Source organism: Homarus americanus, unplaced genomic scaffold, assembly GCF_018991925.1.
Source record: "Homarus americanus isolate GMGI-L3 unplaced genomic scaffold, GMGI_Hamer_2.0 scaffold39675, whole genome shotgun sequence".
Taxonomy (NCBI): domain Eukaryota; kingdom Metazoa; phylum Arthropoda; class Malacostraca; order Decapoda; family Nephropidae; genus Homarus; species Homarus americanus.
Window position 1 is genome coordinate 5,648,477 of NW_024736071.1, and position 21,213 is coordinate 5,669,689.

The following is a 21,213-nucleotide window of genomic DNA, read 5'->3' on the forward strand; positions in this document are numbered from 1 at the left end:
TCTAATGTTACCCACTTTCGGTATCTCGGCTCCCACCTGTCCACCACCGCAGACATCGATGAAGAGATTCAGCATCGGATCAGATGTGCATCTCAAGCCTTTGGCAGACTCCGAAACCGTGTCTTCAGCTGTAGGGAGCTGAAGTTATCTACAAAGTTACACCAATATCGAGCAGTGGTCCTCCCCACCCTGCTCTTTGGCAGCGAGACATGGGTCACATACAGGAGGCACCTCAAGGCACCTGAAAAACTTTCACTAACGTAGTGTACATTCCATCCTCCAAGTTCGCTGGGAAGACAAGAGAACAAATGCCAGTATTCTTGCTGACACCAACTGTAGGAGCATCGAGGCTACCATTATCCATGAACTATGTTAGACTGGCCATGTTACCAGCATGGACGACAGTAGACTGCCAAAGCAGCTACTTTACAGTCATCTAACGAATAGTAAACGTAACGCCGGCGGGCAACTGAAAAGGTAGAAGGATAGTCTAAGACAAACCTGAAAAAGTGCCAAATCGACCCCCTCACCTGGGAGACGATTACTCCACACCATAACGCTTGGAGGAGCACCACACAAGATGGTGTCAATACTTTCGAGTTAGCCCTAGGCAGACAAGCGCCAACGCCGGAAACGCGCTGCCACCACCCCTCCCGCACTCGATGTAGCCCTCCACATTTGCAATATCTGTGAACAACTCTGCCGGTCCCGTATCGGCCTCTTTAGTCACCTCAAAACTCACCAATGAAGGTGACATCTCTAATAACTAATCATTGTATCATAGCTGAATGATTGTCATATTCGATTCCGAGTGACAGCAAAGTAGTAGTAGTCGTCATTAACAGCCTCAACCAGTGAAGGGCTTTAGGTAAAGACATTGCTGGAAATTTAATTACCTAAAAACTATGAAGAAACTTAAGGCCTTTTATACAATCTGAATTTGCTGCGATATGTACCCATGAATTACAGTAACTGAGTATAGACGAAACAAGTTTTTATTTGACCAAAAATCTTAGCAATGCAGGAATATTTCTAGACCGTAATTTTTAAGATTGTAGTTAAAATGACCGTGCTTGTATTGTATAATTGTAATCTACATACATTTATATATGCACAAGGTGACAAATATTGTTAAATATTGCTCCTTTCAAAAGAACATAAGAAGAGTTCAATAAATAAATGAACTAGTAATAATATTCTCTCATTTAACCCCTCTATTTAATAATGACTCATAACTGTACACACAAACTAACCATCTTTTATGCTTGTATTCCATGTACTGTATAGCACGCAGACACAGGACAGAGGGAGGGTGTACTGTGCAGCGTCAGTTTGTTGATTATGTTTTTGTCAATTTTTCAGGTAGTGGGATGCTGCATTCTTTGCTACATGGCCTGGGTCCTCGCTACCTCCATCACTGTGTCCCGCTTTCTCTCTGGCACTTTGGTAAGTAGATGATGTCTTACTGTGCTGTATATCGTAACTTATGGGTCAGCAGCAAAATTACGTTGCACTATAGGGCTTTAGGTGAATTACTATAGTCCTTACTAATTTTGAACTCGGGTCAATCTGAGAGAGAGAGAGAGAGAGAGAGAGAGAGAGAGAGAGAGAGAGAGAGAGAGAGAGAGATATACTGACTAACGATCAGCCCGGACACACACACGTAGAAAAGTCGTATTCCCACCTATGATTTACATCAATTTTGATCCTTAGGTTTTCTTTCATTATGGCTTACTTTTCTCTGCATCTAACCTCCATCTTACACCACATAGAGGTTGAAAAGTTGTATCCCATCCCAAGCAGAGCTAATTTTCTCCTTATACTCTCATGACAGCTTACTTTTCTTTGATCTCTAACTTTTCTAGGCTGTCCATTCTAACAAGGTAGGTAGTCCTAGCGAAAGAGCCTCCCGGAGGGCGACGTTTCTGCTAGTATCTTATACAATTTAACAGTGTTGCATACGGTTTGTGCTGCTCGACAATAATTGATGTTGTTAACAGTATATTCTAGTACAGTATTTATTTCCAGTATAACTGGTGATGCCGCCTTAGTTTTATTAACTTAGATTGGCTGTCATCCGCTTGGCGCTTTTGATATGAACACCAATTGAAGGCCGTCTTGGCATGGTCTACTCGCCTAGCCTAGTCCGTGAACTAAGGATGTTGGTGGTCACAGGGGTAACGAGCGTATCTCCTACACCATACTGAGTGAAGGGTTCGAGTCCAGGCCCATGACTCGCATGAAAAGGGTGCTGGTACCGGTTTCCTCCTGTACTAGCACCGGAAAGACCAACGGCTAGTCAGCTGTTAGTGAAGAAATGATAAATTTTCAGACGGCCGAAAAGGTAATCCACAACACTATTAGAATTCAGTTAGTTTAGTGCACAGATTGGGGATCTTTATTGATGGAACACAATGAACAGGAGTCAAGTCTGTTTACGTCAGATCAATAAATTATTCTTTACTGTTCAAGACATTTGGTTAACGACTAGGGATAAAGTGTTGTAGGATGCTCAGATAAAGGTACGACTGGTTAATGACTACCTAAGAGCACACACACACTTGTTCTCCCGAGGATGTGTAAAAAGAATGCTTAAGCAATTGGTGGAGTAGGTTCATTGTGGAGCTCAAGTTACGTTAGTTATTACTGTACAACGAAGGCCGTACAAATTTAATTACAGGTATTTATGAACGTTCAACATCTGTACTGTACTTGAATGAATATCCATACAGAAGAAAACATACGGTACCAACATTGCCTCACTTTCCTCTTCTGTTAAACTCGTCTTGCTGAATCACGACGCTGTACTAAATGCCCTGCAGTAAACATCTGATGAATTATGACTTTCGGACCAACAATGCTTCTCGTATTAATGGCATTCGCAATTGCCTGTACTCTCTTTGACTTGACTCATCCTGCGAAAGCTTTCAAGAGAGATGGTGATAGAGGTGCTACTCATTACAGTCTGCTGTCCAGAAAATTTGTAGAGAAACCAGATCTCTAAAGGCATCGGTAACGTATACTCGAACTTACAGGAAAATTCATGAAATAATAGACTGAAGTTAATACTGTTGACGGGATCATGTCTGCTAGGAATAATTCAGAAACATCCAGAGACATGAATTTGGCCTCTTCCAAAATCGAGCGTTTTATTTAATGCTCTGCACCACATGATGACTACCTGTGCATCCCTAGGTCTCGGAAACGACTGAACCGACCATCTCATAATTAACTGCTACGTGCTCCTAAAGCGGCTGGCAATAGTGTGAACGGTGGACGTACTGTACAACTCGTAAACCACATAATTCGTCCCAGGCAATTTCGACCCCATGACATTTTCAGTTTATTGCTATTGAATGCTGTTATACTTATTAAATATACATAACGTCTTTACTTTTGAGGCGATGAAGTCATGTTTAGGTTAGGTTTACATTGGTGTTAATGGTTTGTGAATAAAGATAAATAATAACGCCTAATCTTTTAAGGTAACTTAGCACTAATCAGAAACTACCAATTTATACACTTTATACACCAATAGGAACATAAGCCGTTGCCGAACAGCCCTTACCTTCGCAGACACTCACTGACTCACTCATTTTTTGCAAAGATTTTAGTTATATTACATTTCATATTCTCTTTCTGGTTCAGAAGTCTGTATCACGAATTATAATAGTCCTAACAGTTATAAAGTGCGCTCACCAGTTTGCTGCTTGTCATTAATTGGACGATTAAATCACTAAACTCAAAATGACAAAACTAGTGATCTATGTACGGACAATAATTCTTCGTGAACCTTGTCTAAACTGGTAATAAAAAGCTCAGAAAGCACCCACTAATGCAGTGGTCCCAACCTTTTGTAGGCTCTGGACCACATTTATCGTTGTACATAAGTGGAGGGCGCCAAAACTTTGGATCTACGCTCAAGAAAAAATCTCATATTAATTTCACTCTTTCACTCTTACGAAGAATCCCAAATAATTCACAATTTTCTGTTAAACCCTTGCGGGCTCCATAATATGCTTCGGCCATGGCGTCCACGAACTACAGGTTGGGGACCGCTGCAGACCTGCCATCTGACTGCCGTGCGGTGTGATTCTGCTGTTAACTATTTAAAAAATCATTTTAAACCAGTACAAGTTGAAATAAGAATTTCTGTATTGTTTATCTCGCCCAGTTTGCTAGTGTTAAACAATGCATTTTTGTAATGTCACCAGCTGGTATTGTGGTGGTGTAAACGTTGCTGACAGCATTTTGTTCACGTATGACTCGTCGAATGACCAGAGATGTATTTACAGAAACGCTACAGACCTTGAAAGAATTGTACCTAATTATATCTCCTTTCAAAACTGAAAGTTTATACTGTATACAAAACGCTGTGCCGATCTCTTCTGGGTGATAATAGAGCAAGTAGTTATCCGAAAGCTCATTACAGTATAAAGCAAGGAATGTGATCAGATGTTTTTAACCTCGAGTACAGTTTCTTCTTGGGCAGTTTGAATTAGTGTTATAGTAACAAAATATTAGAAAACAGAACATTTTCTTGCCTACTTACACTAATTTCTGGAGCTGGAACTTTTCAGTTTGATGAACGGCAACTGTTTTTTTATATGACGTAGTTTTACTGTACACTTTAATTTCGAAAACACCAATATTTTTTAGAAAACTAGTAGAAAACACCGAAAATGATTAAAGGATAGGAAAAAAAATAAATTACCTCGCTAGTGGACCTGTTAAGAGGTTTTTCCTCCCTTGGGTTTGGGCCTGATTCCTGGTACAGTAGTTGTATGAAAGCTGCTGTCGCGCCGTCACAAAATTAACACCACAGGACACTATGCTTGGAGGAGGAGTTGCTGTGGGGATGATAGTAGTGTTCTTTGCCCATGCATGCCAGTGAGATCCTGCTGATTATTTTTAGTTTCATTTAATATATTATTCAGTTTTCCGTCGTCTTAATATTCTTTACAGGTGAACTATTGCGAGATAGTGTGAGGCTAACTCAGCTGAAGTTTTTTTTTTTTTTTTCAATTACCCTTGTACACCTGTTACAACACTTGCGTCTTTCTTTGTGCTAATGGTTCATGCTCGGGGCACCCCAAGTTCATGTACACTCAAGACTTAGTATTTAGTGCGTTGTATCTAAGGAGGTATGACTGGAGGCAGCGATACTCGGGGGTCAGAACTGAAGCCAGCCGACCCCACGCCCTGGCATTTTGGTGCAGGATATTGACAAAATCGTTATTACTGGCCGCCACTACCCAAGCACCAGGTAGCATAAATATTCCTTACAAGTACAGTACAGTACTTATAAATTGTTAGTGAAAGGCAAAAACGAACTGTGGTATTTTAATAATTGTTGTGATGGATATAAACAATCACTTCAAATAATTACACAGTAAATCCTTACAATCAACATAACTTAAAAAATTATGACCTTATTGACCACTAAACACGGAATGTTTCCTGTAGGTTCGGGGACTTCAATTTATTTGTAGCCTTGAGGTGAACTGTTTACCTCACTTGTGTACAGTACTTCTTGGCAACAGTTTTAATTAACTATGTCATGTGATTTTCTATATCTATCTATCTATCTATATATATTTATTTTTTATTTTTTTTTATGCGTTAGATTGCAGGAACATTTTGAGAACAATATAACTACAACATGAACCTAAAAACAGTTTGACATACAGTAAAACAAGTAAGGTCATTCTTTATAATTAACTCATAAAAAAAGATTCATCATATCGCCTTCCACAAAATATGTATTTCCCCTAACAGTCAAGACTCCTATAGATGTTTACTCCGCCGTCTGCTGTATCGTAGTACACCGGAAGTAAATCCCATTATTCACATATATTTGTGTACCAATAAAATATAACGAAGTAAACTACAGTGTATTAAGTGGTTATGGCGAGATTGTTCAGGTTATTTTGCTAACTGAAGTGACCATAGTAATTACCAAGCCGTTGCGCGAACAAGCTCTGTTAAAAATGGTTTTCTTTATCTGAAAGTCTAATGAAGGAAAGGCAGATCATCGTGCTTCAGCTAAATCTGCAACTTGAGGTAAGAGATGCAGTGTAACACTTGACCACTACAAGGTTTCCCCAACACGTAACTGAGGTGAATGTGGTTGAATGATTCAGGTGACAGTCTGATCTGGTTTTGGTCGAACGACCAGTTAAAAAGGAAAGTTCACATACTGAAATGAGAGTTTAGTGTCAGTGATTTTCGTAATTTACTAAGTTTAAAATTACTTAATAATAATGGAATGATTATACCTGTGTTAGTATTAGCCATGAGAACTAAATAATTAAACTTTATCCCAGTGACGGGCGTGAACGTGTTCACTTTCCAGTAGTATGTGCGGTCTAATGAGAAAATGGCGCGTCATAAAGGTGTGGTACTGCAGACACGCCACACCTTCACTCATCCCACGGTAAAAGTTGTCACTTTCAGTAAGAGTCTCTGTTGACTACATCCTCCGTCACACTCGTTCTCCACCTTACCTTCCCACTCCGTAACACCTTTGTGAGAAAAGTGTGTGGGTGGGGAGGGAAAATTGTAGACACCTTCTGTACGTCTGTTGCGTAAGAAAAAATTTAGTGGCATTCCATTGCATTATCCTCCATTAAGTCATATTATCTTGTACAGTGACGTAGTACACAGAGGGTTGTGAGATCTGGTCACCAGTTCGAAACTTAGCTGGACGTAAAAACAACTAAATGTTATTGTTACTTAGGGTTTTTTTTCGAATTGTTTTGAAGAAAAAAAATACATTTTGGGTCAATAAAGTAGCCAAAGTATATTGTGTGAGGGATATTTAATAGGTTGAGAAAGTGGTGCGGGCCCCGAGTACATACAGTGCTCTGAGAGTACTTTATGTACTCGGCCCCCTGACCGATAGTTGCCGGTCCACCCCTCGTCCACTCGGCTTTACAATTGGGGAAATAAAGTGGTCAAGTGTGCAGTACGGGTCACATTGCCTCCATGTAATTATATACCAAAAATACTCTAGTGTTGTATCCACAATGTTCTTAGAAGGCCAACGGGATCCACTGTCAGTTGTCACGGTGTGTGTCTGGACTTAATGATTGCAAAATATTAGCTTTCAGAGTTTCAAAGACAATAAGAACTGAACATACCATCTGACTTGACCCATACTGAAACATACACATCTTACTGTATATGCTTATGTCCATCCAAAATGTTTGTGTCAACTTTTAGAATATCACTCAAAATTGTACAACAGGATTTCATAGTGTCTGACTACGGGACGGACTCGTCAGGCGTATATACTAGCGGGACTCAGAAAAGTAGTTGGACTGTGTTTGGCTGTCCATGGAATATTAAAGACATGAATGTACATTGTTCATACGCCTCTTAGTTTCTTGAAACCTTGATGGGTTTGGTTTACTACAGGTGTCCACACTACCATATCTTGATTATTGCGTGTAAGTACAATTGACTGCTGGGTGTTCCTCTCCCGCACTGTCTTATGGTGTGAACGAATGCTTAAACACTCTGGTAACAAGTGTCAGCACCGAAATTTTCTTAAAACGTCCAGGGCCATGTGTGTGTGTGTGTGTGTGTGGTGGCTGGTGATACCGAGTTTCTCTGCCTTGTCTGTCACTTTCCGTAACTTAGAAATGACAAGATTCACATAACCTATCACTCATTTTTTTTTAAGCAAGGATCTAAGTTTAGTGCCTCATGTCCCGTATTACGTATTATTTTTTGAATATATGACAAACGCAATTGAGGGCAGTTGAGATACAGTATATTGACGTGTGAAACCCCATGACTTTGTTTTCAGGAATAACATGAAGATAAATGTGTGAATGCGTCGTAATAACAAGGTGCGTGTAGATCAGACTTGACTTGTCGAAGTACAGTGTTAGTGAGCGTTTCTATCAACTTTCTAAACCTACGAGAACGTGTGAGATATAACTGAGAATGCTTGTAACTAAAGCTTACTTACATTTCGGCACAGAAGGCATTCAAAGCGAAATGGAAATTGCACCAAGATTTCAAATAAATAAATAAATAAATAAATAAATACATACATACGATGTCTTATATTACGAGAACAAATCACACACACAAAAAAAGTGGATACGAGCGCGCGTGTGAACAGCTACTAATCTAAAAATAAATCCTCTAAACTACGTCAACTAGAAGTCAGAGGTGACAAAAAAGTAAATTTGCATAAATAACCCTGTATTAAATTTTGAGAATTTTATGGTTGCAATCAATAGTTTAGACAATTCTCAGACACCTTTCTCCTATGAATTTCCTTCGCAAATGACCTCGCCTGACCTCCGAACTGGGGGGGGGGGGGCTCTGTCATTCTGGAGGCCCCGGCATATTGTCATTAGCGAAGGAAACATCATAGGAGAATCGTGTCTTAGAATTGTCAAAACTATTGATTGCAACCATAAGTCTCAAAATTCAATACCTGGTGATTTATGCAATAATGCCACAAAAACACTTCGTTTCTATGAAAGAACGAACAGCAAAAAACCTGCTAGACAGGTGTTTTGTAATGGTTACTAACCCCATAAAGCTTTATAGTTTATACTTTCCTGTTCCGTGTGGTCTCTGAGTTCTTCCATACGTGTAACCTCATAGCGGTCACAGCAGAAGTGAAAAATATATGTTACATTTGGCACGACTTTGAGGAGAAACTGCCTCTATCATCAATTTATTTTGAGGTTTTATCATTGTTAATGACAAACGGAGAATTATGCAAGTACTTGATATCAACAAGAGCAGCCGTTTCCCCCATATCATGGGTAACTCGAAAGGTTTCAACAGCATTTAGTAATAAAGAAAACTACATAATTGAAGAAATGAGGCAGAAAAATAAATTTCTATGACAAAATAGTGTTGTTTCTGTGACATCTTCGTCTGTTTTAAATGTAGTTGCTGCAGCCCACAACAATAATAGTTCTTCGTCTGAACAAAAAAATAAATAACTCGTGAACTGGTCTGTCAATTCTTTCAAAGATAAATCAATGATAATTCAACGTCTTTATCACCCATTTATCGGCCGACATATTAGCCGTAGTGTAAACGAGTCTTAAAGGAAACTGATCACCCAGCTTATTTCACCTGGTGATTAAACACGCTAACGTTACCTGGGCAGGTTCGGTTAGGTTGGGATTGTTAATCTTAGGGTGTTGCAAGAGGAAAAAATCTTCCGGTGGTCACAAGAAATATACTGTTCACCTACAGGGCACTGCTATACCTACGGTACACTGGAGAAATTTAATACACATTTCCTCACTAAATGTTATAAGTTGTGCTTCGTATAAAAATGCATTATTTTTGTTTAAATTAGTTTAACTTTATTTATACTGTACAGGAAACTTATTCGTTAAATTGTTACATTACTCGAATTTTGAATATATTTATTAAAGAAATCTAAAATACTTGGGAATATATTTACTGCAAATCTTATTTTTATTAATTATTTGCATTGCGAGTTGGAGCTAATTATTGTTGTTGCTGCTGCTGGAGGAGATAAAAGACAAAGTAGGTTTTGTGGTGAAAAAGAGAAAATAGGAAGAAAAGTGTAAGTTTAACAGCCCCATCTTACTGCCAGTACAGGCTGCCACCCTCCCCCTCCAAGAATATATTTTAATTCCCGACACCTTCAGCACTGGTACAGTAATACAGTGTTGTCATCAATAACCATGTACCTTTATGTTGCAGATCTTCACGTACAGCGTGCTGGGCGTGGGCTTCCTCTTCTTCATGAGTGGGTTGGTGGGCTGGGTGGCCGGCGCCTCCGAGATGCTGTGTGTTCTGCGTCTGGTGAGTAGCCTCTCCAGGTTCTCTTTTTACCGTCTGGTGAGAAGAGAAGGGTGAGGTTGTTATTTTTATTTTGGTTTTATTTTTTTTTAAATGCATATAATTTTCATGTTCTGCTCAGTGTTCTACGCTCATCAGGTAGTGTAAATTTTCTTCCTTTGTGTATGAACTGTCGTAGTTTCGTGCAGTGTCTATATTCAGAGTACCGTCCTCATATCCGAGGGTTGCTGACCAAACTCCTTTATTCTAAACGTTCTCAGCGCCACTGCTCCCCTATCCACTGTCTTGTCTGGTCATGCTTCCCGACCCATGACTACACACACACACACACGTCAGCAACTCGCCATCACTGTGACGTAACAATATTATCATCGTAACCAAACCATAGTTAGTGAAGCACTTCTGTGACAGCGGGGCCACGCCCTTCCCGGTTTATATAATGAGTCACGTAACGTACTGTACAACTAACCTACCTTACGCATGTAGTGGTGTGTGGCAACGTGAAGAAAGAACAAGATTTTGCCAGACCAGGTTGTACCCAAGTGTGGCCCACGCCTGACTCCAATAATAACACCCGTTCCTCAACTGTACAATCGGTCAAACCACTGGATTTTTTAAAAAGTTATTTAGACGTGGAATTCATACAGTGCCTACAGCTTATTATACATCATATAGGAGTAGCAGGGATGTGAATATATGCTTGAAATCACACAAAGACTTCAAGAACTTAACAGGGAGGTACTACCGCCTGGGAAGATATTGGAAGCATAATGTGTTGTCTAATGGTAGACCCTGCTGCCATATGGCATTGCAAAAATTGTGACTAAGTCCCAGGTTGTTGATCTGACTTTCTGCCTCATTTACACACAATTGCAGGGTCTCAATTGTTTCTCTTGTTATTGACAACACAACATACATATATCGTTTCTCACTAATGATCTTTTTATTTAATTTCTTTATGGTTCCTTATTATAATTATTATTATTGTTAACATTATTATTTTATTTTTGTATTTTTTATTATAAATTTTACTTATCTGAATTATTATTATTTATTATTATTATTATTATCATCATCACGTTTTCGCCCCTCGGGCCCTGATGTGGGTCGGTGACCTGTGTCCTGGTGGGCTAATACCCGTAAATAAAAAAAGTAAAAAAATAAAAAAAAGATAAGGATAAACCTTCGAACAAGTGAACCGTTGGCTTCGGCTTCGCCCCCTCAACCATAGAAAGACCCTGCCCTACAGGATCTTCGGCTACTTCACCCCCATACGTAAAATAAAATCACGGACAAAACCGTGTAGCTTTAACACCGTGTGGCTATTGGCTATGTTTTTATGTCAGGGTAAAGAGTTTAATATGACAGGAGGGTTTGTCAAGAAAAAAGATCGGCGGTAAGAAAATTTACAAAAGGTTTAATACTATGCGGAAATTGTCTGTTGTAGCCGAGTAACTCGAGTATGATGGAGACAGTATTTGGCGACTGTAGACCAACCGGAGTCCATTACTGTATATTTTATGAACAGGCTGTTTGTATGTATGACTCGGCTGTGTATCTACCTAATTTACTCATTGGCCACCCCAACTAGAGGTGGCCATGTCGAAGGAGCATGTCACCCTGGAGAACAAAGTTGTGTCCTTTTGTGTTGGTGGTCCCTGACATCACGAAAAAGTAGGATTTTGAACGTCACCGAGATTTGTCCTCTTGTGTCTTGTCTGAAGAGTTACTAGTGGGGATGTTAACATTGTGTAATTCTTTATTAGTTATATCCTCGTTAAGGCACCGCTTGGGGACTGATCAAAACAAGGGTTATATCCACGGCCTGACCCTTGTTTTGATCTCTTGTGTCCTATCGGGACATTAAGCTTTGTTATTCTTGATAATCATGCCGTAAACGTTTTGCATAAATGACCATGAGTATAATCGAGGAGTGAACTCAGCTAGGATAATAATACTGTAACTGGGAATGGAAAAAAAATTTATTTGTGATAAACTCCAAGCTTGTTTATGGTTTTGTGTCTTATTAAATCTGGCTCGGTTTCGAGTATTCTTACGTCTTCCACTTTTATTCAGTTTGGTCATGTATTTTGTGTAGGTGTATAAGCAATGGAGGGTGGTGATAATGGGTACATTTTAGGGTGGTCACCGTGGTAATGCACCTGCCACTACCCGCGTGTAACGGAAGGGCGTCACCACACACAGCAGGTACTCCCTGATACACTGTGACTCGCCTGGTAATTGTGTGAACTGTCCCGTTACCAACGGGGTAATTATAATATTACTGCTCTTCAACAAAAGTTTTTAAGCGCGTAGCAAAGTTAGTAATATACACTAGTCCAACAATATTACAAAACTATGAAGCTACAACTCTAAGTTAATTACCCAACTGCCTCTTAGTAACAACTACAAAATAATGGACTAGGCCAGATGCACCAGCCACGCTGTCAGCCGTCCGTTATGACAGTCAAAATGTCGTGATGGTAGACTCGTTCACTACACTATTTCCATCCTTTTCGCCGATTTACAGTATGTTTCGCCCAATCACAGATCATTTCAAGCTTTCTTTGTGAATGCCATGGGAGTATATTCCTCTATAAGCGTCAGAACTGTAACTTAGGGTATATTTATAATAAGAACATTACTCGATATATACAGTATTGTTAATAAAGTTTCACATTTTGATTTTTGTAAACTCGCAGTCAATTAAAGATTATATTTGGTTTAGTTTGTTTTTTTCTTACCAAACTGACCTTTCCTGGCGAGTTAGTTTCATCGTGAAGTTCGTAACCAGAAACAATTCATCCAGAAAGATATTTACGTCTCAATGTTGACTTTAAATTAAAATTCTACGATCTATTTTGTCAAGCTGGTTTATCATTCAAAACCACAACACGTGTGTGCACCATGTAATAGTGGAGAGAATGCGAGACGTGTAATAATTATATTTTATCTCCGTGCGTAGCATTTTACAGCCGATGACAAAGCAGCTTCCTCAACAGAGAGAGGCAACAAACTTTCCTAAAATATCAAGTGAAAGTGCAAGTTATTCTCTGTTCGATTACATTCGAGTGAATACTACACTCGTGAAAGTCGACGGCCTCGTAATATTGCAGGTTGTTAGCCATTACACAGCTATACTTTACCCGCGTTAATACCCCCCCCCCCCTACCTGGTGCTACATTATTGATATTCAAAGTATATTTTATAATGATCACATATTTATGTATTCGTGCACTTAAAGGTATTACATATGCATAAGATATTCACGAATATTAAAACACCCGTGACTTGCTAAGAAACCCCGGCGTTGGAAGCTCATCAATAGCTTGTGTGTAATTGGCGAAGTGTGCACAAAACATATGGAGCCTTATCTATATCATATAAAGTTACCACGTTGTATGTATGTATGTATACATGTATGCATGCATATATACATGCATGCATGTCAAAAGAATAAAAATAAAGCAATGAATTACGTTAACACTGCATAAACATATAAAAACTAACACTGAAATTAACTAACGTGAAACACTGAATTACCTAACGTAACTAAGCAAGCACTGATGGACACAAATAAAGACATAAATAGGTACTCACATAGATATACCACATTGGTGGCGACAGTAACAACACAAATAAATTAAGTAGAAGTAACAGGTGACGAGGGTGACTCAAAGGATGTGAACTGTTTGACAGGAGGACTGAACTAACTCCGTCAGTTGGTGGGTCCTATATATAAGGTCGGCTCCCGCCACGCGACCCGCCGGTGGGTCGTTTAACGATGCAGATGGTCGTTTAGAAACAAAGAATGCTGGTTACAATACTAAATGGGTTTGAACAAATAATAACAGATAAAACCTTAACAGCATAGGGTAAGGTGACTAGATTATATAATTGTAAATACAACACATCATTACAGGAATAATATGGAACAACATGGAAGCATGTTATATAAAAAAAATACGACACGGTCGTAACAATATATATATATATATATATATATATATATATATATATATATATATATATATATATATATATATATATATATATATATATATATATATATATATACATACATACAGGGTGTCCCATAAATTTCAATACATAGGAAAAATAAACCTTTTTATATGAAAATCCATTTTTATTTATATAATATGCTCTACATGACTACCATTCTGTTGAAAACACTCTTCAATGTGTGTCCTCCACTGCTGAAGAACACTTTCAAGCACAGCTGGAGTTATGCTTGTAATGGCGTTGGTGATACGTTGCTTGAGATGATTTATGTTTTGTATCTTTTCCAGATACACCATGGCCTTCAAATGCCCCCAAAGGTAAAAATCAAGTGGGGTAAGGTCTGGGGATCTGGGAGGCCACTCCACAGGACCACGCCGACCAATCCAATGTTAAAAACCATATGTATGGAAACTTATGGGACACCCTGTATATATATATATATATATATATATATATATATATATATATATATATATATATAGTGAAACCTCACTTTACGCTGTCAATTGATCAATTAAACCCACGGAGGCCCGCGTAAAGCGGGAAACACGTAAAGTGAACAACAGAACATATGGGATTAATTGAAATAGAGACCGGGCAGACCCCCAAACTCCACTTTTTCAGACACAATACCTACGTTGCAGTAAAAATAACTTCTTAATTTTATGATGGTATGCACACACAATTAATAATTAAGAGAAATATCAATTATATTAGGTTTTTAACACTTACATTAGTAGAAAAGATGGCTGGGCACACGGGGATGGGAGGTTGGTTCCGAGGCAGAGGGCAGATTATTGGCCCTCACCTGTATCACTTGTATCACTTGTATCACTATCCACCACAGAGGCTTGCAGGGCCTCTTTGTCAAACCCCTCAAAGTCCATATAAGTCCATATCCTCACTATCACTAACTTGGGCCAGCTGTGGTGGGTGGTGGGCGAAGAACTCAGTAATGTTTTGATGACTGGGCGACCTTGTGCGCACCCTGCCCGCGCCACTTCCTGTGTATATGAGTAGATGCACCGCGTAAAGTGAGCATTCCGGGTCTGGCAGGGTACCGTGTAAACGTGGAAACGCGTAAAAAAAAAATGCGTAAAGCGGGGTAATACTCTGTGTGTGTGTGTATATATATTAACCTTCGAGCACTGACACTTGTACTACGTCACAGAAAGGAACGCCATGTTTGGTGGGACACACCAGGAAAATCATGTTAAAAACAGCTCTCACAGGCATGCATGATACACCGTCAAAACAGCCTCACAGACATACTGTACACTCTCACAGACATACACTGTTACAGCAGCCTCACACACCCTCACAGACATACACTGTTACAGCAGCCTCACACACTCACAGACATACACTGTTACAGCAGCCTCACACACTCTCACAGACATACACTGTTACAGCAGCCTCACACACCCTCACAGACATACACTGTTACAGCAGCCTCACACACCCTCACAGACATACACCATCACAGCAGCCACACACACTCACAGACATACACCATCACAGCAGCCTCACAGACATACACTGTTACAGCAGCTCACACACCTCACAGACATACACTGTTACAGCAGCCTCACACACCCTCACAGACATACACTGTTACAGCAGCCTCCTCACACACCCTCACAGACATACACTGTTACACAGCAGTTCACACACCCTCACAGACATACACTGTTACAGCAGCCACACACACTCACAGACATACACCATCACAGCAGCCACACACACTCACAGACATACACCATCACAGCAGCCACACACACTCACAGACATACACCATCACAGCAGCCACACACACTCACAGACATACACCATCACAGCAGCCACACACACTCACAGACATACACCATCACAGCAGCCTCACAGACATTCACCATCACACTTTTTTGGCATTTTACCCATAACCAAGATATCATGAGTTGAAAATCAGAAAACTACCAGAAGAATAATATTCTAGGTGGTGATGAGGTCTAACTTGTAACATATGAAAATAATTCACTATAACAGACGCTATAGTAGGTACAGTATATTGCTTGTGATATCTTGGTATTGTTTACAAGTCTCATGTTTGTTGCAGTACCTTATGATGCTGATCCTCGCAGTGGCAGGAGAAATTGGTGGCATCGTCGCTCTTAATCTCCTCCAGCTGAGGGTAAGTCTGTCACTTGTGTGGGGAAGTATGTTTAGTCCTAAAACATTTGATAGAAGATCAATCCAATATTCCTTTATTATTAATATTATTTAAAATGTTTTATATTGAAAGTTATGAACAAAGAGATTTTGAAGGAAGTGATTTAGTGTTCAGTACTGATTGGTGTTATTATCATTTGTAATGGCCAAGGTGACTGAAAATTACCCAGGTTATTTAAATTACTGCCATCTCAGTGACTAAAATTTGTGTTATACTGTAGTCTGAAGTTCTCTGCAGCTGGATGATGTCCTGATCAATGGATGGGCCGAAGTTAACCAGGGAACCCGCAACATCGTCCAGACAAATGTGAGTTGTTTTAAAGTCTGAGTCTTTATGAATGTGATTCTTACATTTACTGAATTTTCTTGGCCGCTTTTTCAGTATTAGTTGACAAATATTATTGCTATTAATAGTTACTGTATTTTTATGTGAAATATCAATTTATTTTTTCTTTTATTGCCAAATTGTACAAGGATTATTGGGTCCAATCTCCTGGATGCCGTGTACTTTATTTGTGTCTGGGTAATGAGGCGTCTATTTCCTTTGGGTCCATATAGGAATACCATTCAGTACTGTAAACTTTTAACAACTTATGACATTCCAGTTCAACTGTTGTGGTTTCTATGGTCCAAAGGAGTTTGCATATACCAATTACCCTTTGAGCAACTCATGTTATGACACCATCCAAGAGGTGACTAAAGAAACTTTCACCGATGCTCACCAGCTCAAGCAGGTAACTTGCCCTTCATTCCTGAGATTTCCTTATCCATAAATTGTTTACTAGATTGACTGATATTACCATCCAGCAACACAATTTTCAGAAATCTTTAACTCCATGTCCTTCCCAGTAACATTTTGTGATTTTGTATTTCTCTTTTCCTAACCTTTTGTTCTTCTTAACAATTTAAATCTTACATACAATCCTGGCTTTCTCATCTTATCTTTATTTTTTTAGTCAGGTTATCCTTGTTTATACCAATGGTTGTGTTCCTAGAGAGGGCTTGTAAGAGTGAAACCAGTACTGTACTGTACTGTATAAAAAAAAGTGAATGTCCTTAGTAGTAGGCAGCTATCAAACAGGGAGGTACTACCACCCGGGAAGATATTGGAAGCATAATGTAGACCCTTCTGCCATATGGCATCACAAAATTTTTTGACCAAGTCCCAGGCAAGGGGTGATTTAATAGAAGTCTATAAACACTTCAGAGAAAACTATTCAGTCGAGTGTTCATACCTGGAGCAGGTGGATGCCCACCTCACCAGAGGTTGCAGCCTCAGATTGAAGAAGCAAGCTCAGAAAATTGTCGGGACAACTTTTTCGGAAAAAGAATTGTAAACTCTTGGAACAATCTGCCAGTGTTTGATAGTACCAAGTGTGAGCTCATTCAAGACCAGATTTAACCAACACTGACAAAAGGTTCAGATTCATTCTGGACCCAGTACTTGCCAACAGTGTGTAACTGTCAAAGCTAAAGATCCATAAGAGTCCCGGCCCTGACATAGTGCGCATCCCAGAGTGCTGAAAGAGTTGTGTTCTGTAAATGCCTGGATGAACAAAAGGTCCCCAGTGATTAGAAAATGGCTTATGTGAGTCCTATCTTCAAGAAGGGCGATCGTCACTCCACAAATAACTATAGACCAGTGAGCCTGACCAGCATAGTCGAAGAAATGGCTGCTGAGATTCAATGTCACGAAGTGTAAGAGGATGCACCTGGGGCATACCAACGGTAAGGAGACGTATCATATGTCCCAGTGGAATGAAGAAACTGCACTATTTGAGACTGAATGGGAGAAGGACCTAGGTGTGTATGTTGACAATGAGTTGAAGTTCTCGGGCCATTGCGAGAAGAGGGTACTGTCACCCCGTCTGGTCCCCGAGTTGATTGAAAATGTTCAAAGGAGGGCCACCAAACTGGTGCCTGCACTTCGGCACCTCAGCTACCCTGAGAGATTGGAGTGCCTGAACTTGCCTAGCTTATACTACAGACAGGCACCGAGTGTGAGCTCTTTCAAGACCAGACTTGACCAACATTGGAGCAGGTTCAGGTACATTCAGGAGCCGGTACATGCCCAGTACTTGCCAACAGTGCGTAACAGAGACGTGACCGATCGCCCAAGCGGCCAACGAGCCGATCAGTGGCGAAGAGGATAAAAGTAAGTAAAAGTATGACCAACCACCCAAGTGGCTAACAGACTGATCAGTAATGAAGAGAATAAAGTAATTTATGTTTATGGTTTTCCATTTCTGAACTTAAAGCATTAGTGGATGCAGGATAATTACTATATTTTTTCAAGAAACAAAAATAAATGTTATAACTGATAATTTAGTCTGAATTCTATGTAATGAGTAAATATTATTTATCCCTTTCAATTTACACCATTTTAACAGAGGTATAATTTACATTTTTTCTCAAAATTAATGTCTGGTTACAACTTATATTTGTAATAAATTCAGTTCAGATAACAATGCAGTACTGTACTGTATATAATCTCAGTAGGTACCCTATACATGCTGTACGTGAAAAATTCACTGCTTTGAAGGTTCAACAATGATTTTGTAGTAAAGAAATCCTATTACAGTACTATTACAATAATTGTAACCTTTGACAAAAAGCATCAAAGTATGACATAAGTAACACCAAAGATGATAGAAGTTTAGGCTTATGGAAAAATCTCTCTCCCTCCCTCTTTACAGAATGGCTGTGGAGCACCACTCAAATTTTGGTTAGATGACAATAAGGCCATCTGGTGCTCTATCCTGGCTGCTTTAGGAGGACTCCAGCTCATGTGTATTATCCTCTGCATTCACATCATCCACAAACTTAAAGATAAAGCTGGTTACAAAAGGGCATCAGACAAGCGACGTCTTCATGATGAGAAAGGAGCGTACTCACTGTGAGCCGTGGACCACCATGAGCTAATATGGTGACCTGCAGGATTATACATGCCATGTTCTCCTATCACAGTAGACTAGCTGAGCTGCTTTTGTAGCATACCAGTTCCTTCATAGACAATTTGTTATTTAGAAAGATGATAAGTACCGTAATGGTCAGTTACTGAGCACCAGTAACCTATAAAGTTTATAGATTATCATTGATCAAGGTACATAGAAGGACAGGTAGTACCATTCTCATAGAGCTCTTTAGTGATTGCAAGAAGGAAGAGGAGGTTTTGTTGAGGTTTTCTTATGGTATGAAATGATGCATTGGCATAAAAGATAGTGTAGATTTTTTGTTTTATTGCAATTGGAGCCAATGATACTAAATAAAAGGAAAATTTATCACTCGTCAGAGACTCGTTCAGCATGCTGATTAATTATCCGTGGATATGTTGCTTGGCCCCTCCCCTTTCTTCCTCTTGTCAACTGTGAAGGCATGATTTTTAAAGCAATTACTCCAGTGGCTTGGGGGCTTCTGTGTTCATGAAAACTACTCAAAATCACCCTCTTGATTTTGTGAAAGGAACATCTAAAGTACCCCAAAAAATGAAGGGTGGGCATTCTGTAACTCGGCAATAAGGAAGAAATTCGAGATGGCTACCACGGCTTGGCGATATATACATACAAGATCCAAATCTGCACTTCTAATCATCATAGGAACATTTTTTACAACGAAATTCATGTAGATTCGCTGCAAACGGGTTTTCTTGGAAATCGTTGTCAATATGGTCTCTATTTTATTTTATAAAGAACATATTTTTACAGCAAAGGGATTTTTTAAGTAATCTTTTTAACATTTATAACTGTTTACATACTATGTATAACATGAAACTGAATCTTGTATTCAATGGGTTATATTTTACACACTTAAAGTATCCCATTATTGTAAAAATATTTATTTTGGCAAATCAAAAGTCATGATTATCCCAAGAACTTTCCATATCCAAGATTAGAAATATAAAACTGTTAGAGTAAATCTTGGTCAAATATGACTACAGTATATGTAAAAATACAGGTTTTCATGGGTAAGGATTCCAAATATATCAACCAAATTTATGTAAGATCACTGTAAATTTAGGTTTCTAGATTGGCTGCTAATACTGTATGGTGTCTTTTATGTTGATGGAAATGTAAGATACTGTGTGGTTCTGTATTACAAAAACTTCATTGAAATTACAGTAATTTCAAAATGAAAAGGGGAATTTTAAATCTGTTTCTAAAATAACAATTTAAATAACCCTTCATGTCTTTGTAGCAAGCCATTCAAGGCTATCATATATTTCATTATATACATATATATATATATATTGTCTAATTATATACAGTAATTATGAAAAGGCCAATTTCTTCCCATAAATTTAGATCAGAAAACACTGTCATGATAATGCTTATGTATGCTGGAAGCCAGAGAAACAAAGGGGCAGGGTCAAGTTAAGAAAAGTTGGCAACTAGGATTTTCACCGAGCCCATTTGAAGCTACCCACCTTGATCGTAAATATGTTCTTTTATGTTTTATTCCAAGCTGCTCAAGAATTATTTATCTGTTGGAACTACACCATGGAGACTGTGCCATAATGTTAGTGTGGTAATATGACTGTTCAGCTTTCATGAACCACAGTTGTAATCTATCAGCTCACCATATGAGATCATGGTAGGCCTGTGGACACTGGTCTTTTAAAATATCAGTACAGTTTTCAAAGCGAAAGTTACTGAGAATGGAAACTCTACAATATATATACTGTATATATATATAATTTTTTTGTTTTTGTCTTCATACAAAGTTGCTTCCATGTAATGATGTAATGTATATATTTTTGTAATATTTTTATAAACTACATGTACTGTATATAGATTGAAATTACTTCTGATTGTGTTTTTGTACATTATTAGCTATACAGTGGTCCCTCGGTTAATGAGCACAATTCGTTCCAGAAGGTTGCTCGTTAACTGAAACAATTTTCAATGGGTTTTTGGGTAATTGGTTCCAGCTCACCGAAAATTACATACAAACTAAAAATAAATGCAGTAAAGTACACTTACTTTGAGGTGTGCATGCAGAAGGCTCCTGGTTGATGATGATGGGAATTAGAATGGGGGTGGAGGAGAAGGGAGAAGAGAAGGCATTGGGGTGGAAGAGAAGTCACCCCATTTCACCCATAAAATTTTAGTTCACTTGGTGTAATTCAAGATTATTTTCTTTAAATCAACACTGCACTGCATTATATACTGT

The 21,213-nt window shown here is 38.9% G+C and overlaps 1 protein-coding gene across 1 annotated transcript in view; it reads left to right on the plus strand.

Annotated features, from left to right (window-relative positions):
* Positions 1–20,848, plus strand: part of LOC121871763 (CD82 antigen-like) — a 43,061-nt gene extending 22,213 nt beyond the window's left edge. Inside the window, exons 2-7 of the mRNA XM_042374203.1 lie at positions 1,363–1,446; positions 9,715–9,816; positions 15,932–16,006; positions 16,283–16,351; positions 16,650–16,778; positions 18,741–20,848. Coding sequence (XP_042230137.1) covers positions 1,363–1,446; positions 9,715–9,816; positions 15,932–16,006; positions 16,283–16,351; positions 16,650–16,778; positions 18,741–18,944 — 663 coding nt within the window. The 3' untranslated portion in view covers positions 18,945–20,848. The remainder of the gene's footprint in view (positions 1–1,362; positions 1,447–9,714; positions 9,817–15,931; positions 16,007–16,282; positions 16,352–16,649; positions 16,779–18,740) is intronic.
* The last annotated feature ends 365 nt before the right edge of the window (positions 20,849–21,213 follow it).